Genomic DNA, 16,221 nt, shown 5'->3' on the forward strand with positions numbered 1-16,221 from the left:
TCTATAACCTGGTGTTGTGTGATTTTTAACTTTGTACACCCCAGTCCAACACCAGCATCTCCAAATCATATTTGGTCTATGGTTTCTTACTTTCTTCTTCCCTGTCTTTTTGAATAATGGCATTGTTTTAGCATATTGGATCCAATATCTCTGCTACCATTTCCTTTAAAATCCTACAATATAAGCTACCAGATCCTAGGCCTTCAATTATAACAGTTTGCTCAGTACTTTCTTGTCCTAGTTATAATGATTATTTTAAGTTCCTTTTTTTCTATAACCTATGCATTACTTATTAGTATTGGAATGGTACGTGTGTCCTCCACCCTGAAAACTGGGGTAAAGTATTGATTTAGCATCTTTGCCATTTCTGTGTGGCCCACTGTTAACTCTCGTGCCTCATACTCCAAGGGACCAACATTCGCTTTAGCTATTTTCTTCCCTTTTATATGCTACAAAAGCTTCAGCTATCTGTTTTTAGTTTGTATTTTCTACTAGTTTTCTTGCATAATTTACCTTTGCTCTTTCTTTTGTATCCTTTTGTTAATCTTTTAAATGGTTCCTATTTAGCAGTCTTTAATTTGTTTGGATGTATTTCCTCATCTTATAATCCTTTTTACTCACTGGAGTATATCTTAGGTGGGTGGAACTCAATATCTCTTTAAACACTGCTCATCAACTATCTTCCTACCTTTTAGTCTTCCTGCCCAGTTTACTAGGATCAAATCTATCTTCATGCCTCTATAATTAGGTTTCTTTAACTTCAGAAGTTTCTCCCCCTGAAACTGAACGTGAAATTGTTAGGGAGAGGCGTCCAGGATTTTGACCTATCAAGAGTGAAATGAATTATATATTTCTAAGTCGGGATGGTGAGTGGTTTGGAGAGAAACCTAGATCTAGTGGTCCGACTTTGAACGATTCAACGTGAAGCGATCGCTCGTTTAGATGATTAATCAGTACATAGATCGGTTGCTCGAGCTCGATTTCTCCCGCCTGCTATCAACTGTAGAAGTCGAGACCGCGCGCTGACTGTGTGACGTAACACGAACGAGGAAGAGGCATTTGATTGGTCAATGCCGTGACGTAATCCACAGCGACGTCGGTGATGGCCATGGCGGAGAGGGGAGCGCGGGTTCTGCGGGCCGGAGGCCGTCTCGCGCTGACTTTAAGACCCTGCCCGGGCCGGGATAGGGGCCTCGCGCTCTCCGCGGCCGTTACAGCCTGCCCTGGCCGGGATAGGGGCCTCGCGCTCTCCGCGGCGGTCAGAGCCTGCTCGGGCTGGAACGGCAGCGGCTTCGCCGTCCACAGGTTAGTGATCGCAGGCCAGTCCGCCCCCGTCTCTTTTTTTTTCCCCCTGAGGCGCTGGGACTCCGTTTCAAAAAAACATCAGCAGGCCTCCGTGTTCCCAGCCCTGGTGATCTCTCTCCCCAGTCACTCCGACCCGTTTTCATTGACTGACTGATTCCTGTACGTTCGGGGTCTCGGCCTTCACATTCTCCCGCTGGCTCTTCTGTGTCTCTCTGCAAATCGTACAGCCTCAACCCCTTCTGAACTCCATTCTGATTCATCCCTCCATCCTGTGCGTCCCTCTTCCCCCACTACCCCACTCCTCGGTCTATTCACGTCCATTTCCTTCTGAAACATTGAGCTGCCGTTAAACTGTCTGGAGCCCAATAGATATATAACTTATTAAATGCAAATCAATGATCAGCAGTGTTGCCTCGCTGCGCCAGGGACCCAGCTTTGGGTGAAGTTTCTGTGTGGAGTTCGCACGTTCTCCCTGCGTCCGTGTGGGTTTCCTCCAGGTGCAGGTTCGGTGGATTAGCTGTGCTGTTGCTAAAAAATTGCCTCGTAGTGTCCGCGGATGTGCAGGGGTTTTTAAAAAAAACTGCAGGCGTTATATAAGCCCTGAAGAAACGTCGATTCTCCTGTTCCTTGGATGCTGCCTGACCTGCTGCGCTTTTCCAGCAACACATTTTCAGCTCTTTGGTTTTAATAGTCAGCTTTGAGCAATTGCACAATGTTGCATCATCTCAATGCTCCCTTCTCAATATTTGTTGTCCTTGGGCCTGCAGTTTTACTGTAGTGTTTTAAGATACTTTGATTCTAGGTAAGAATTTTTTTTTTAAAGTTGTATTTAAAAGATGTACAAAATTGACCGGGAAATGCTAGCCATTTGCATAGTGCTTTGACCCTGCTACGTTTGAATGCCTTGTCCCCTGATGGCTCTGTCCTGTTCTTGTATCTCTTATCTGTCAGTACTACTGTGCTCATTAGTTGTCCATTCTTTTCAAAATGCTCAAATGTTTTTATGATGAATCCAGTTTTAAAATATAGCACAGCCTATCCCAATCTTTGCATCCACTAGCCCTCCATAAGCTGTTCAATGAAAATTAATTAGTATTCCAGTCATTTTGTTGTTCGGGATAGGGGAAAGAAAGTCACTGCTGCTAATGTGTAACTCTATTGCATTGTTCTCATTCCTTCTTCGCTCGTAGCATACCCTTCACCCCAGCTCTCGACCATAAACATTCTCTGATATGCCTCCAATGCAAGTCCAGCAAAAGTTTATTAACTGACACCTATGGGACCAGGAGAGTACTTGTTGATCAAATATTTTGGTTGATCAAGAAGTCCACGTCAATGTAAAAATGCAGAGGATATATACCTCACTGTTATACTTTACTTACAGCATAAATCACTTAAATAACAATGAAACTTTGCCTTAAATAAAACTTAGTGGCACAGAGCCTTCTCACTCGCCTTCATCTGACTGCTCGGACATCACTGAGATTGTGATAATAGAGTAAACTTCCAGATTTCAGGTATATAATTTTTGCCAGCTTATCGAGTGCCAGTTTGTAAAATGTCAGATAAAATAAAATTTGTTGTAAATCCTTAAAATGAATCCACAGCTATATACTGCGCATATTCTAGGTTTAAATAATGCCTTGTACGGTTGTAGCAAGGCTTCCTACTTTGTGTTCCAGATCATTGCAGTAAAGGGCAATATTCTGTTTGCCTTTATTACTTACTGCACATATATACTAGCTTTTCATATTTTGAGTACAATGGGACATAGATTCCTCTACTGGAATGTTTGACACAATCTAGGTGTTTGCATAACTTCCTATCAAAATGGATAACCTAAATTTTACCAATATGTCATCTGCCATTTTTGCTGACTGACTGACTTTTGTAGATCCTTTGCATCCTTGTAACTCGCTTTCTTATTTATTTTTGTATTGTCAGCAAATTGGGCTACATCATTTTGTCCATGCATCCAATTAATACTATTAACTGGAATTCCAAATTTGGAAATGACCCATTTATCTCAACTGTTTCCTGTTATTTGCCCAGTCGACTATTCATGCTAATATTTCCCCTAGCATGAATTCAAATCTTGTGCATTAACACTTTATATAGCGCATTATCAAATGTCCTTATTCACCTTGCTCATTACATAGTCATATAGCATGGAAGCGGACCTTTCTGTCCAACCTGTCCATTCCAGATATAATCCCAAACTAAACTAATCCCACCTGCTTGCTCCTGACTCATACAACTTCAACATGACTTCCCAACTCCTATACTAAAACAACTGAGCAATGAAGGCAAGTGTGCCAAATGCCTTTTTAACCACCTTGTCTGTGTGTGACTCAAGTGTCAAAGAATTAGGTACGTGAATCCTAGGTTCTTCTGTTATACAACACTACCAAAGGCCCTACCATTAGTTATATAAGCCCTACCCTTGTTTGTTGTACCAGAATGCAATATCTCACATTTATCCAGATTGAACTCCATCTGCCACATTGCAGCCCATCCTCAAATAAATTGACAGACATGATTTCTGTTTCATAAATCCATGTTTACTCTGGTTACATATACTATGACTTGCTGCTCAGGGTGGCATGTCAGTTCAGTGGTTAGCACTCTTGCCTCACAGTGCCAGGATCCGAGGTTCAATTCCAACCTCTGGTGACTGTCTGTGTGGAGCTTGCACATTCTCCCCATGTCTGTGTGGGTTTCCTCTCTGTCCAAAGATGTGCAAGTTGGGTGAATTGGCCATGCTAAATTGCTCAGTGTTCAGGGATGTATATGTTAGGTACATTAGTCAGGGGTAAATATAGGATAATACGGTATGGGTCTGGGTGGGTTACTCTGGGTGTGGACTTGTTGGGCAGAAGGGCCAGCTTCCACACTGTAGGGATTTTATTCTTTTCTATTCTGGTTCTGACCTTAATCCATTTCAATATTTTCCTAATGCCTGATTATAGGCTAAATTGCCAGTACTTCCATTCATTTGGTCGTCTTTCTTTCTTAAATAAAGGGTTGTCCAACCTCCTCAACCCTTTCAGATTCAAAGAATTTTGAATTCAGTTCACCCTAAGGTGCAACTATGTCCAGGGTTGGTGGTGGTTACTAGAATGATTTGTTTACCTAGTCCTTTTATTTTGATCAAGATTCCTTTAAGTTTCTCTCTTTATGCCACCTCATTTTCCTTGAGTATTGCATTGCTTTTAATATTTTCTACTGTGAAGTAAGATCCATTTTCTCAAAATCTCTGCCATTGTTTCTAATTAATGTCCCAGTCATTTCCTCTAAGGGATCAATTACTTGTAGAAGCTCTTGCTGGCTCTTTACGACTTAATTTCCTTTATCCATTTTTAGTCATTCTTTGCAACATTTTGCTTTTTGTTCCTGTAATTATGAAAAACACAAATTGGCATTGTAGGTATATCTGCTGAGCTGCGAAATTGGTTTGCAGATGTTTCATCCCCTTTCTAGGTGACATCCTCAGTGCTGTGGAGCCTCCTGTGAAGTTCTGCTGTACTGTGTTGTTTGGAATTTAAGTTTTGCATGCTTGCAACAAAACCAAATAAATTCCAAGCAATGCAGTCCAGGAGAGCTTCACAGGAGGCTCCACAGAACTGATGTCATGTAGAAAGGGGACAAAATGTCTGCAAACCAACTTCCAAGCTTGGCGAGCATACCCACTGCAACTGCAACCAGCATCCGAGCTTCAAATCTTTACACAAACCTTGAACAAATTAGTATCATTAAATATTTTTAAGGGTAATTGTTTCAGACCCATGTTTCATACCCTCAAAGTGAAAGTAATATTCTGCCTTGCTCTGACTAACCTTCAGGGCAGTCTCATCCCATCACAGCTACCAAAACTATGGATTCTGTAGTCTGACACAGTTCCTCCTTACTCCATGACTTGCTTAGGTCAATCTTGGGCAGACAGCAGGACACTCAAATGATCGCTACCTATTTTTCTGTTCAGAGCTTCTGAATGCTTATGACTGACCCTTGCTAGAAGTTGTAAGTTTGAATGTTGGTTTAGATTGAATATATTGTCTAAGCTGGAGCATGAAAAACTGCCATTAGGATGAACTACTGTCCAATTATCCCTGAAGGCCTTCAGATGAATGAAGGCATAATTGAGAAAACTAGAATGACCAACCTTAATGCAATGTCATGTTTTAAAATGCAACATTTACAATACAAACCTAAGCAAGCTCTGAACTGAAAATTAATTAATTTCTAACTCCATTACTACCAATTGATAGTGGTTGTCTAGTTCCAGAAAAATTAAATAATCAGTTAGTGTAGTTATAATTCTCTCCATTACTGTGAATGTGTTGATTGCAATAATTTTAGTTAGATCTCAGCTTAATTCTTAAATATTGTTCATCAGAGAGTCAGACAGCAAGGAAACAAACCCTTTGGTCCAACCAGTTCATGCCGAATATAATCCCAAACTAAAACTAGTCCCACCTACCTGCTACTGGCCTGTTTCCCTCCAAACCTTTCCTATTCATGTATCCATCCAAATGTCTTTTAAATGTTGTAATTATACCTGCATCCCCTACTTCCTCAGGAAGTTCATTCGACACTGAAACCACCTCTGTGGAAAAAAAATGACCTCCTCTCTTTTTTTAAAGCTCTCTCATCTTTTTGAAATGCTTCTTTAAAAGAGAACTTTAAATGTTCCTTAGATTTTTCTGTACAGCAACTCGACAGAAAAACACTGGACAAAGCTACGATGATGACCAAAGCCAGACTCAGAATGCAGACAAAGCAGAACCCAGCCCAGCAGAGAAGATACTTGTGGAGGAAAAGAATAAACTGGATGAGCAACTGAAGGACCTTACAGTAAGCATAAACTAACTAAACTTTGCATTAATTCTAGGTAAGAATGTGATTAGTTGGGATACGCTGTTCTAGGACATGAATATTTCTACAATGCAAGACAGATTATGCTGGATCTTTCTTACTCCTTGTATTTTCCACTTGTCTATGAGCACATGTGAATGTTGGAAATATTATGAAAATTGCTATATGTTTTCACAATGTTTGAACAAATTGTTTTCAGTTTGTGAGGGATGTTGCGGGGGTGGGCTCGGTGCTTTGAACAAGTGGAGTTCGGTACTGCAATTTGAAGAGCACAGTTAACACTTTTGAATGATTTTTGTGTACTAGAGCTGGAACCAGGCCATGCTGTTACTGGCCTGAGTGGACATCGTTGGCATGTATGTTACTTACAACACTGCTATCAATAATATGGAATTATTTTAAATCATAGAACTTGGCCCCACCTGAGGCACAGTGATGAAACAAGTGATACTGCTACTACCCAGAAAAATTACTGTAGAGTACTCTGAGATAAATGAGAGGTCTCTGGTTCTTCAAGGCTTCAAAGTGTAATCAATATAAAATTTAGCCTCTATTATGGTTGTATTGATTGACTTTAAGGTAGTTATATTTTAACCTCAAGTTTCTGAGATAGGGTCATAGAGATGTACAGCATGGAAACATACCCTTCGGTCCAACCCGTCCACGCCGACCAGATATCCCAACCCAATCTAGTCCTACCTGCCCATATCCCTCCAAACCCTTCCTATTCATATACCCATCCAAATGCCTCTTAAATGTTGCAATTATACCAGCCTCCACCATATCCTCTGGCAGCTCATTCCATACACGTACCACCCTCTGCATGAAAAAGTTGCCCCTCAGGACTCTTTTATATGTTTCCCCTCTCACCCTTAACCTATGCCCTCTAGTTCTGGACTCCCCAACCCCAGGGAAAAGACTTTGTCTATTTATCCTATCTATTCCCCTCAATTTTGTAAACCTGTTTAAGACCTTTTTCTTGTACTTTTTCTCAGTAACAAAATTTTGATTCTGATTTTGTGTAATGTCTGAAATGTGGCTGACCTGAAGTGCTACACAAAGTTCTTGTAAAAGGCAGCTCTTTGCTGGAGGGTAGTTCAAATGACAGTTGCTAATTACTTGCTCACGTCATATCTAGGTTGCTTAAGATTGAGATGAGTAAATTCTTTACTCTGGTGAATGTTTTGAGTTCTGTACCACAGAACTGTGGCAATTAGATCATTGAGTATGGTCAAAACAGAAATTGACAGATTTATGGAGAAGGCACATTGGGTTGGGTTGAGAGAGCTGATCAGCCATGATCTAAATGCATATTGGAGCAGGGAATAGTGAAAGCCAACTCCTGTTGTGTGACACTAGAAACTGAATTCAATCAGTCTTTGATCCCTTGGTAATATCACATTTCCAGTGGACAGTGGTACATGGTGTTCATGAAGAGGAAACTTACAAGCATTTTCCCTTCATGAGCCCAGTGTGCTAATATCAATTGAGTTCCTTTCTAATGGCACCAATTCTCTAATCCAATGATTATACATGTTACCTTCCTAATTTTGTATGGTTCAGGTCATTGCTTTAACCAATTGGATGTGAAGGTGAATTTTATAAATTTTAAATACAATAAGAATTTGTCGTTATTTAGCTTAACTTTTGAAATAAAAGTGCCAAGTTGATATGGAAAAATAAGAACACTTGCTATATTCTGCAGGACAAATATAAACGAGCACTAGCAGATGCTGAAAATATACGTCAAAGGAGCCAAAAACTGGTTGAAGAAGCTAAATTATATGGTAAGAACATCTTGAGATTGGACACGGAGTGTTAGAACTATGTGGTATCTATACTAACTGTTATTATACACTTGTCCTTCACTTACAAACTGTCGATGTCAGATATTTGGGATGATGTACTTCTATCATGTATGCTGTGGTTGAGAAAACATGACGTGAGCTTTCTTAGTATTATTACTGCAGTAAAAGGTGGAAATACCATGCATTTCTTGCTCAAATTGTTTGTAGGTATTTCCTATTGGGGTCGAATGTCCTTACCTTAAATTTAAGTTGTGTTTGCTTGAAAACAAATCATTCTAATCTATGATTGAAATGATTCATGGGGCTGAGAGATGCCAATAAGGCAGTATTGAGATTATTTCTTCATTCTGATGTAGTGATTTTGAGACTAGTGTATTGAGCTGAAAGGAAACCAAAACTCCACCTGATAGTCACTTCTGGTTTCCAGCCATTACTTCTCTGGGTGCAATTTTTTTTTCTGATTAAAAATAACTCCTCCCCCACCTTCCCAATCACCATATGCTTTTTAAGTCATTATCTTATTCTTCAAATGCTAAATAAGAAAACCAAGATATATGGTATTGTGGTTAAGGACATGCCTCTGGAATGCCAATCCAGTTGCATTACCATTATGCCATCATAACTATTCTGTTCTGATCACTAAAGAATACTGTGGATGTAAGAGAATCTGACTAAAGCAAGATCAAACTTCCTTCAACGAAATATCCAGCTGATATTTCTTTTTAGTTCATGAAGAAAGTCATTTAAGATACAATTATTTAGCCACTTTTTACTCATATCAGGCAATAGTCAGGCCTTTACTAAAGATTAAGAATTAGTGGGAACAGAATTAACAGTAGGATGTGAATGTTAAATTTCAATTTGTTGGAAGTTGTGATTTGTCTTGCAAATACTGCCACTTAGTCTGGCCCTGTTGCCCATATTTATCCATAATTCCTTAAAATTACTTTTAATGCATTTGTTTCTGCAACTGTACAATTGATATATAGCAATTAAACATACAGCAAAAGTCTCAACACCTTTCATGCATAAATTATGAATCATAGAATCCTTAGTGTGGAAACAGGCCATTCGGCTCATTGAGTCCACACCAAACCACCAGAGAGCATCCCACCAGACTCACCCCCATTCTATCCCTGTAACCCTGCATTTCTCATGGCTAATTCAAATAGCCTATAAATCCCTGGACCCTGTGGGCAATTAAGAGTCATAGAGATGTACAGCTTGGAAACAGACCCTTCAGTCCAACCTGTCCATGCCCACCAGATATCCCAACCCAAATCCAGTCCCACCTGCCAGCACCTGGCCCATATCCCTCCAAACCCTTCCTATTTGTATACCCATCCAAATGCCTCTTAAATATTGCAACATTTATCAGCCTCCACCACATCCTCTGGCAGCTCATTCCATACACGTACCACCCTCTGCATGGAAAAAGTTGCCCCTTAGGTCTCATATCTTTCTCCTCTCACCCTAAACTTATGCCCTCTAGTTCTGGACTCCCCAACCCCAGGTAAAAGACTTTGTCTATTTACCCTATCCATGCCCCTCCATTTTGTAAACTTCTATAAGGTCACCCGTCAGCCTCCGCTCCAGGAAAACAGCCCCAGCCTGTTCAGCCTCTCCCTATAGCTCAGATTCTCCAACCCTGGCAATATCCTTATAAATCTTTTCTGAACCCTTTCAAGTTTCACAACATCTTTCCGATAGGAAGGAAACCAGAATTGCACGCAGTATTCCAACAGTGGCCTAACCAATGTCCTGTACAACCGCAACATGACCTCCCAACTCCTGTACTCAATACTCTGACTAATAAAGGAAAGCGTACCAAACGCCGCCTTCACTATCCTATCTACCTACGACTCCACTTTCAAGGAGCTATCAACCTGCAGTCCAAGGTCTCTTTGTTCAGCAACACTCCCTAGGACCTTACCATTTAAGTGTATAAGTCCTGCTAAGATTTGCTTTCCCAAAATGCAGCACCTCGCATTTATCTGAATTAAACTCCATCTGCCACTTCTCAGCCCATTGGCCCATCTGATCCAGATCCTGTTTTAATCTGAGGTAACCCTCTTTGCTGTCCACTACACCTCCAATTTTGGTGTAATCTGCAAACTTATTAACTGTACCTCTTATGTTCGTATCCAAATCATTTATGTAAATGACAAAGTAGGGGGCCCAGCACCAATCCTTGTGGCACTCCACTGGTCACAGGCCTCCAGTCTGAAAAACAACCCTCCACCACCATCCTCTGTCTTCTACCTTGGAGCCAGTTCTGTATCCAAATGGCTAGTTCTCCCTGTATTCTATGAGATCTAACCTTGCTAATCAGTCTCCCATGGGGAACCTTGTCGAAAGCCTTACTGAAGTCCAGAGAGATCACATCTACTGCTCTGCCCTCATTGATCTTCTTTGTTACTGCTTCAAAAAACTCTAATCAAGTTTGTGAGATATGATTTCCCACTCACAAAGCCATGTTGACTATCCTTAATCAGTCCTTGCCTTTCCAAATACATGTACATCCTGTCCCTCAGGATGCCCTCCAACAACTTCCCTACCACAGAGGTCAGGCTCACCTCTTTATAGTTCCCTGGCTTGTCTTTACCGCCCTTCTTAAACAGTGGCACCATGTTTGCCAACCTCCATTCTTTCCGGCACATTACCTGTGACTATCGATGATACAAATATCTCAGCAAGAGGCCCAGCAATCCCTTCTCTAGCTTCCCACAGAGTTCTCGGATACACCTGATCAGGTCCTGGGATTTATCCACCTTTAACCGTTTCAAGACATCCAGCACTTCCTCGTCCTCTAATCTGGACATTTTGCAAGATGTCACCATCTATTTCCCTACAGTCTATATATCTTCCATATCCTTTTCCACAGTAAATACTGATGCAAAATATTCATTTAGTATCTACCCCATTTTCTATGGCTCCACGCAAAGGCCACCTTGCTGATCTTTGAGGGGCCCTATTCTCTCCCTTGTTACCCTTTTGTCCTTAATATATTTGTAAAAACCCTTTGGATTCTCCTTAATTCTATTTGCCAAAGCTATCTCATGTCCCCGTTTTGCCCTCCTGATTTCCCTCTTAAATATACTCTTACTTTCTTTATACTCTAAGGATTCACTCTATCCTGTCTATACCTGACATATGCTTCCTTCTTTTTCTTAACCAAACCCTCAATTTCTTTAGTCAGCATTCCCTATACCTACCAGCCTTCCCTTTCACCCTGACAGGAATATACTTTCTCTGGAAATATCTCATTTCTGAAGGCTTCCCATTTTCCAGCAGTCCCTTTACCTGCGAACATCTGCCTCCAATCAGCTTTCGAAAGTTCTTGCCTAATACCATCAAAATTGTCCTTTCTCCAATTTAGAACTTCAACTTTTACATCTGGTCTATCCTTTTCCATCACGATTTTAGAATTATGGTTGCTGGACCCAAAGTGTTCCCCCACTGACACCTTAGTCACCTGCCCTGCTTTATTTCCCAAGAGTAGGTCAGGTTTTGCACCCTCTCTCGTAGGTACATCCACATACTGAATCAGAAAATTGTCTTGTACACACTTAACAAATTTCTCTCCATCTAAACCTTTAATACAATGGCAGTCCCAGTCGATGTTTGGAAAGTTAAAATCCCGTACCATAACTACCCTGCTATCCCTCATCAAAAATGCCACTCCCCACTCCTCTCTTGCCTCCCTTTGTATCCTTCCTGTAGCATTTGTATCCTGGAACATTAAGCTGCCAGTCCTACCTATCTCTGAGTCCATGTTTCTGTAATTGTTATGATAGCCCAGTCCCATGTTCCTAACCATGCCCTGAGTTCATCTGCCTTCCCTGTTAGGCTCCTTGCATTGAAATAAATTAAACTGCATTTATTAGTCTTGCCTTGTCCCTGACTGCGTGACTCACTTCTGTTCTCAGCTGTACCTGTCTCAGATCGATCTCTTTCCTCACTATCTCCCTGGGTCCCACCCCACCTTACTAGTTTAAATCCTCCCAAGCAGTTCTAGCAAATTTCCCTGCCAGTATATTAGTCCCCTTCCAATTTAGATGCAATCCGTCCTTCTTGTACAGGTCACTTCTACCCCAAAAGAGATTCCAATGATCCAAAAATGTGAATCCTTCTCCCATACACCAGCTCCTCAGTCATGCATTCATCTGCTCTATCCTCCTATTCCTGCCCTCGTAGCACTGGGAGTAATCCAGATATTACTACCATTGAGGACCTCCTTTTTAAATTTCTGCCTAACTCTCTCTGTAATCTACCTTCAAAGTCTCAACCTTTTCACTTCCAATGTGGACAGTGACCTCCTGCTGGCTCCTCTCCCCCGTGAGAACATTCTGCACCCTCAGATATCCTTGATCCAATACGTGGAATCAGTCTGGGATGGAGTGAGGGGAGCAGGGTGAGGATATGAACCTCTCATGACTGCGTGCAGGGTCTTCCCTCACTTGCTTCTGCCACAACTCCCCCACACTCCAAACACATCGTTCTGCTTTTTCTCTGCTGGCCACAGAAACGTCTGTCTGTACCTCTGACTACAGAATCCCCTAACACAATTGATGTCTTGGAAGCCGACGTAACCCTCGTTGCATTAGAGCCAGACTCAATACCAGAAACGTGGCTGTTCGTGCTACGTTCCTCTGGGAGTCCATCACCCCCTACATTTTCCAAAACAGTATACCTGTTTGAAATAGGTATATCCACAAAAGACTCCTGCCCTAGCTGCCTACCTCTCTTACCCTTCCTGGAGTTAACCCATATATGTGACTGTATCTGAGACTCTCTCCCCACCTCCCCCCCCCCCTTCCTATAACTGCCATCCATCACATACATTGCTGTTGCAAATTCCTCATAGCTTCTATCTATCTCTCCAACCGATCCACTCGATCTGATAAGATTCGCATCCAACAGCATTTATGGCAGTTATAATCTGCAGTAACCCTTAAACTCCCACATCTGACCAGAAGTACATATCATTGCAAAGGCCATTTTTGCTACTTCATCTACAGACCCAGAAAATAACACCGTCTTATTCCTCTACAAAACACTGCCCCAGGTAAAATTAATATCTATGGCTTATATTTTAAGTTTAATCAAGAGACTTATCTCCAAAAACATAAATCAAGAAAGAATCCACTATACTCACTACTGCAGCTTTTCTCTTGGACAGACTTAAAACAACAATTAACTTATCTGATTCTGTCTCTCCCGTCACCATGTGCCGCCTTTGTCTGCTCTTCTCCCTTTTAAACTGCTGTTGTTTTAACTTTTTTTTCCCCAAAGCTTCAAAACAATGCAACAGCATATAAAACAGTAATTGTTGCTCCTGGAATTCGAGGAAATCACCTCCAACACCTAAAATACCTCAAAAAAAAAAAGCAGCTCTTACAGCCAGAAATTTTTCCCGTCCTCCATCTTGGATTACCCAGAATCCACAATTTTGCATGGGCAATTCACCTAACCTGCACGTTTTGGGACTGTGGGAGGAAGCCCATGCAGACACGAGGAGAATGTGCAATCTCCACACAGACACAGGCACCAGAGGCTGGAATCGAACCCTGGCACTGTGAGGTAGCAGTGCTAACCATTGAGTCACTGTGCTGCTCGGAGAAGTCAACTTTGCGATCTTGTAAAGTTGAAGAGGCTTAGTGTTTTGCTGAGCACTCCTGCAATATATAGTTTTTTGCCTTCAGAATGAGCGGCCTGTTTCCATACTGTCGTGGTTTTTGGGGCAGCACAATGGCTCAGTGGTTAGCACTGCTGCCTCACAGCATTTGGGACCTGGGTTCAATTTCCACCTCGGGCAACCGTCTGTGTGGAGTTTGCACATTCTCCCAGTGTCTGCGTGGGTTTCTTCCCAGGTGCTCCGGTTTCCTCCCACAGTCCAAAGATATGCAGGTTAGGTGAATTGGCTATGCTAAATTGCCCGTAGTGTTCGGTGGATTAGTCAGGGGTAAATATAGGGGAGTGGGTTTCTCTTTGGAGGGTCGGTGTGGACTTGTTGGGCCGAAGGGCCTGTTTCCACACTGTAGGTAATTAATCTAATCTAATACCCAGCTGTAATTAAAGTCGACCAATTGCTTGTTCAGGTAAGAATGGCTATCGTCACAAGTTCTAAAGTTAGAGGAGGAAATAAGGTAATAAATTGCTGAGAAATATATTACCGTTTATCCTTGAGGAATTATTTCACATGGCTTCCATTAGGCCTGCTAGACTGCAATTCTGCAAAGGTTAACTGATGTTTTAACATAACGCTTAAAATTAGCTATTGCTTTAAAAGTAGAAGAAAGGCTATTTCCAATTCTGAAATGTATTGTTTGACACTTAAATTGACCATGGTGATGGTGTCATGATGTTGCACATTGATTAACATGTGCTGATTTGAGAAATGTCCATACAATTGTCAGGTAAAATGGCAAAAAGTCAAAGAGGAAAACACTTCGTGAGACTTTGGCTGCATTGATACCCGCACTGAGTAAATGTAAAGTGGTACTATTGCTATTAGCAATGGAAAGTTGTCTTAGAATGACTTTCACAGTTTTCCTAGTATATTTAAAATGTTCTCTCTCGCTTGCTTTTGTACAGTTTGCTTAGAACCCCATCAGTTTTGACTGTAATTTTCCCTTTTCTAAGGTATTCAAGGATTCTGCAAAGACCTGTTGGAGGTGGCAGATATTCTTGAAAAAGCAACAGAAAGTGTGCCGAAAGAAGAGATCTCAGGACAGAACCCGCACTTGAAGAGTCTTTATGAAGGTCTAATCATGACCGAAGGACAACTTCAGAAAGTGTTTTGCAAGCACGGTCTCATCAAGTTGAACCCTCTTGGAGCAAGATTTGATCCATATGAGCATGAAGCTCTTTTCCACACTCCAGTGGAAGGAAAAGAGCCTGGTTCAGTGGCACTGGTGACCAAGATAGGGTACAAGCTTCATGGACGCACCCTTCGACCAGCACTAGTTGGTGTTGTCAAAGGAACAGAATAACTACATTTAGGACTGAACAGTAGAATGCAGTTCATCTCTTTGACTAATGGATATTGTTTTTCTGTTTATGAAGAATTTAAGATAATTTCTTATAGAAAATCTGAGGGTCTGCAGGTTTGAAAGATGTTTCACAATCAAGTGAAATGAGTTTTTTTTCCTGTTTGAGTTATTGGTCATCAATAAATATTCAGATCTATTAACTATCTCCCACACAGTTTGCAACAGACTTTTTTTCCCAGATGTAACATTTGGCCTTAGTTAAAGTCTAATGTAATTACTATCCAGTTGTCTTTTGCCACATCTTTTTTCCTCTACACTTCATATTATAAAAGCTAAACTAGTTTTCATAAAGGAAAACATTTGTTCAAAGCATCAATTTGTCTGGTCTAATACGTAAGTAACTGTCCTCTTTGTGGACGGTTTAGTATTTTACATTTAGTCCTTAATTGTGAATTGTACAAAATTGAATTCAATTAGTTTAAACATTACTGTTAGAAAACTGATCAAGTTATGAAATATTAAGTTTAATATTCCTGTATGTGTAAATTATAGGTGCCAACCTTTTCTGTGTCAGTGTCACTTATAATGCAACATCAGGAATTGATATACGGAATTAGTCCCTGTATATTCTGTAGATTAAGGAATGATTGCATAATTGAACAATTTATTTCCCTTACTTGTGGGAAGCACTGAGAAGCTAACTACTTCAATTGTTAAAGATACCGCAATTTAAATAAATCTGACCAAATTAAACTAATTGTTTGCAACTATTCTAAACTATAAGATGGAGGACGAGAAAAGTTTTTGTAACAGCTGCTCCTTTTTTGTTGAGGCATTTTAGGTGTTGGAGGGGATTTCCTCGAATTCCAGGAGCAGCAATTACTGTTTTATATGCTGTTGCATATCAAAACAACAGCACTTCTTTAAAAGGGAGAAGAATAGACAAAGGAAGCACATGATGAGGTCAGTGCAGGAGAGAGAGAGATTGCTAACTGAGTTAAGCAGTTGCTGCCTCTGCTGTTTGAATTCATGTATCGCTAGACATTGGAGTGCTTCTGGAAAAACTTAAAGTGAAATTCACAATTGATCTTAGAGCAACCTGTCTAGGAGAGACACAGCACAGAAGCAGATAAGTGGATTTTTAAGCATGGCCTTAAAATAAGTCTGCAGTAGTGAGTAGAGTGGGTTCTTTCTTGATTGTTTTATTGAGCTATGTCTCTTGATTAAACTTAAAATAT

At 40.9% G+C, this 16,221-nt stretch overlaps 1 protein-coding gene across 1 annotated transcript; it reads left to right on the top strand.

Moving 5' to 3' along the window:
* Nucleotides 1-1,073: 1,073 nt before the first annotated feature.
* On the top strand, nt 1,074-15,736 carry grpel1 (GrpE-like 1, mitochondrial). The gene is made up of 4 exons (XM_043698429.1): nt 1,074-1,305; nt 6,003-6,159; nt 7,886-7,967; nt 14,634-15,736. Exons 1-4 carry the CDS (start codon nt 1,103-1,105, stop codon nt 14,981-14,983), a joined length of 792 nt encoding a protein of 263 aa, XP_043554364.1. The 5' UTR covers nt 1,074-1,102; the 3' UTR covers nt 14,984-15,736.
* Nucleotides 15,737-16,221: the final 485 nt, after the last annotated feature.

The sequence above is a fragment of the Chiloscyllium plagiosum genome, chromosome 1 (genome assembly GCF_004010195.1).
Source record: "Chiloscyllium plagiosum isolate BGI_BamShark_2017 chromosome 1, ASM401019v2, whole genome shotgun sequence".
Taxonomy (NCBI): Eukaryota; Metazoa; Chordata; class Chondrichthyes; order Orectolobiformes; family Hemiscylliidae; genus Chiloscyllium; species Chiloscyllium plagiosum.

Bases quoted from the DNA above. Each gene is read 5' to 3' on its own strand.
- grpel1 (XM_043698429.1), top strand. From the start codon at position 1,103: ATGGCCATGGCGGAGAGGGGAGCGCGGGTTCTGCGGGCCGGAGGCCGT. The intron at 6,160-7,885 runs GTAAGCATAAAC...TATATTCTGCAG, and splicing joins AGCAACTGAAGGACCTTACA to GACAAATATAAACGAGCACT. The intron at 7,968-14,633 runs GTAAGAACATCT...CCCTTTTCTAAG, and splicing joins TGAAGAAGCTAAATTATATG to GTATTCAAGGATTCTGCAAA.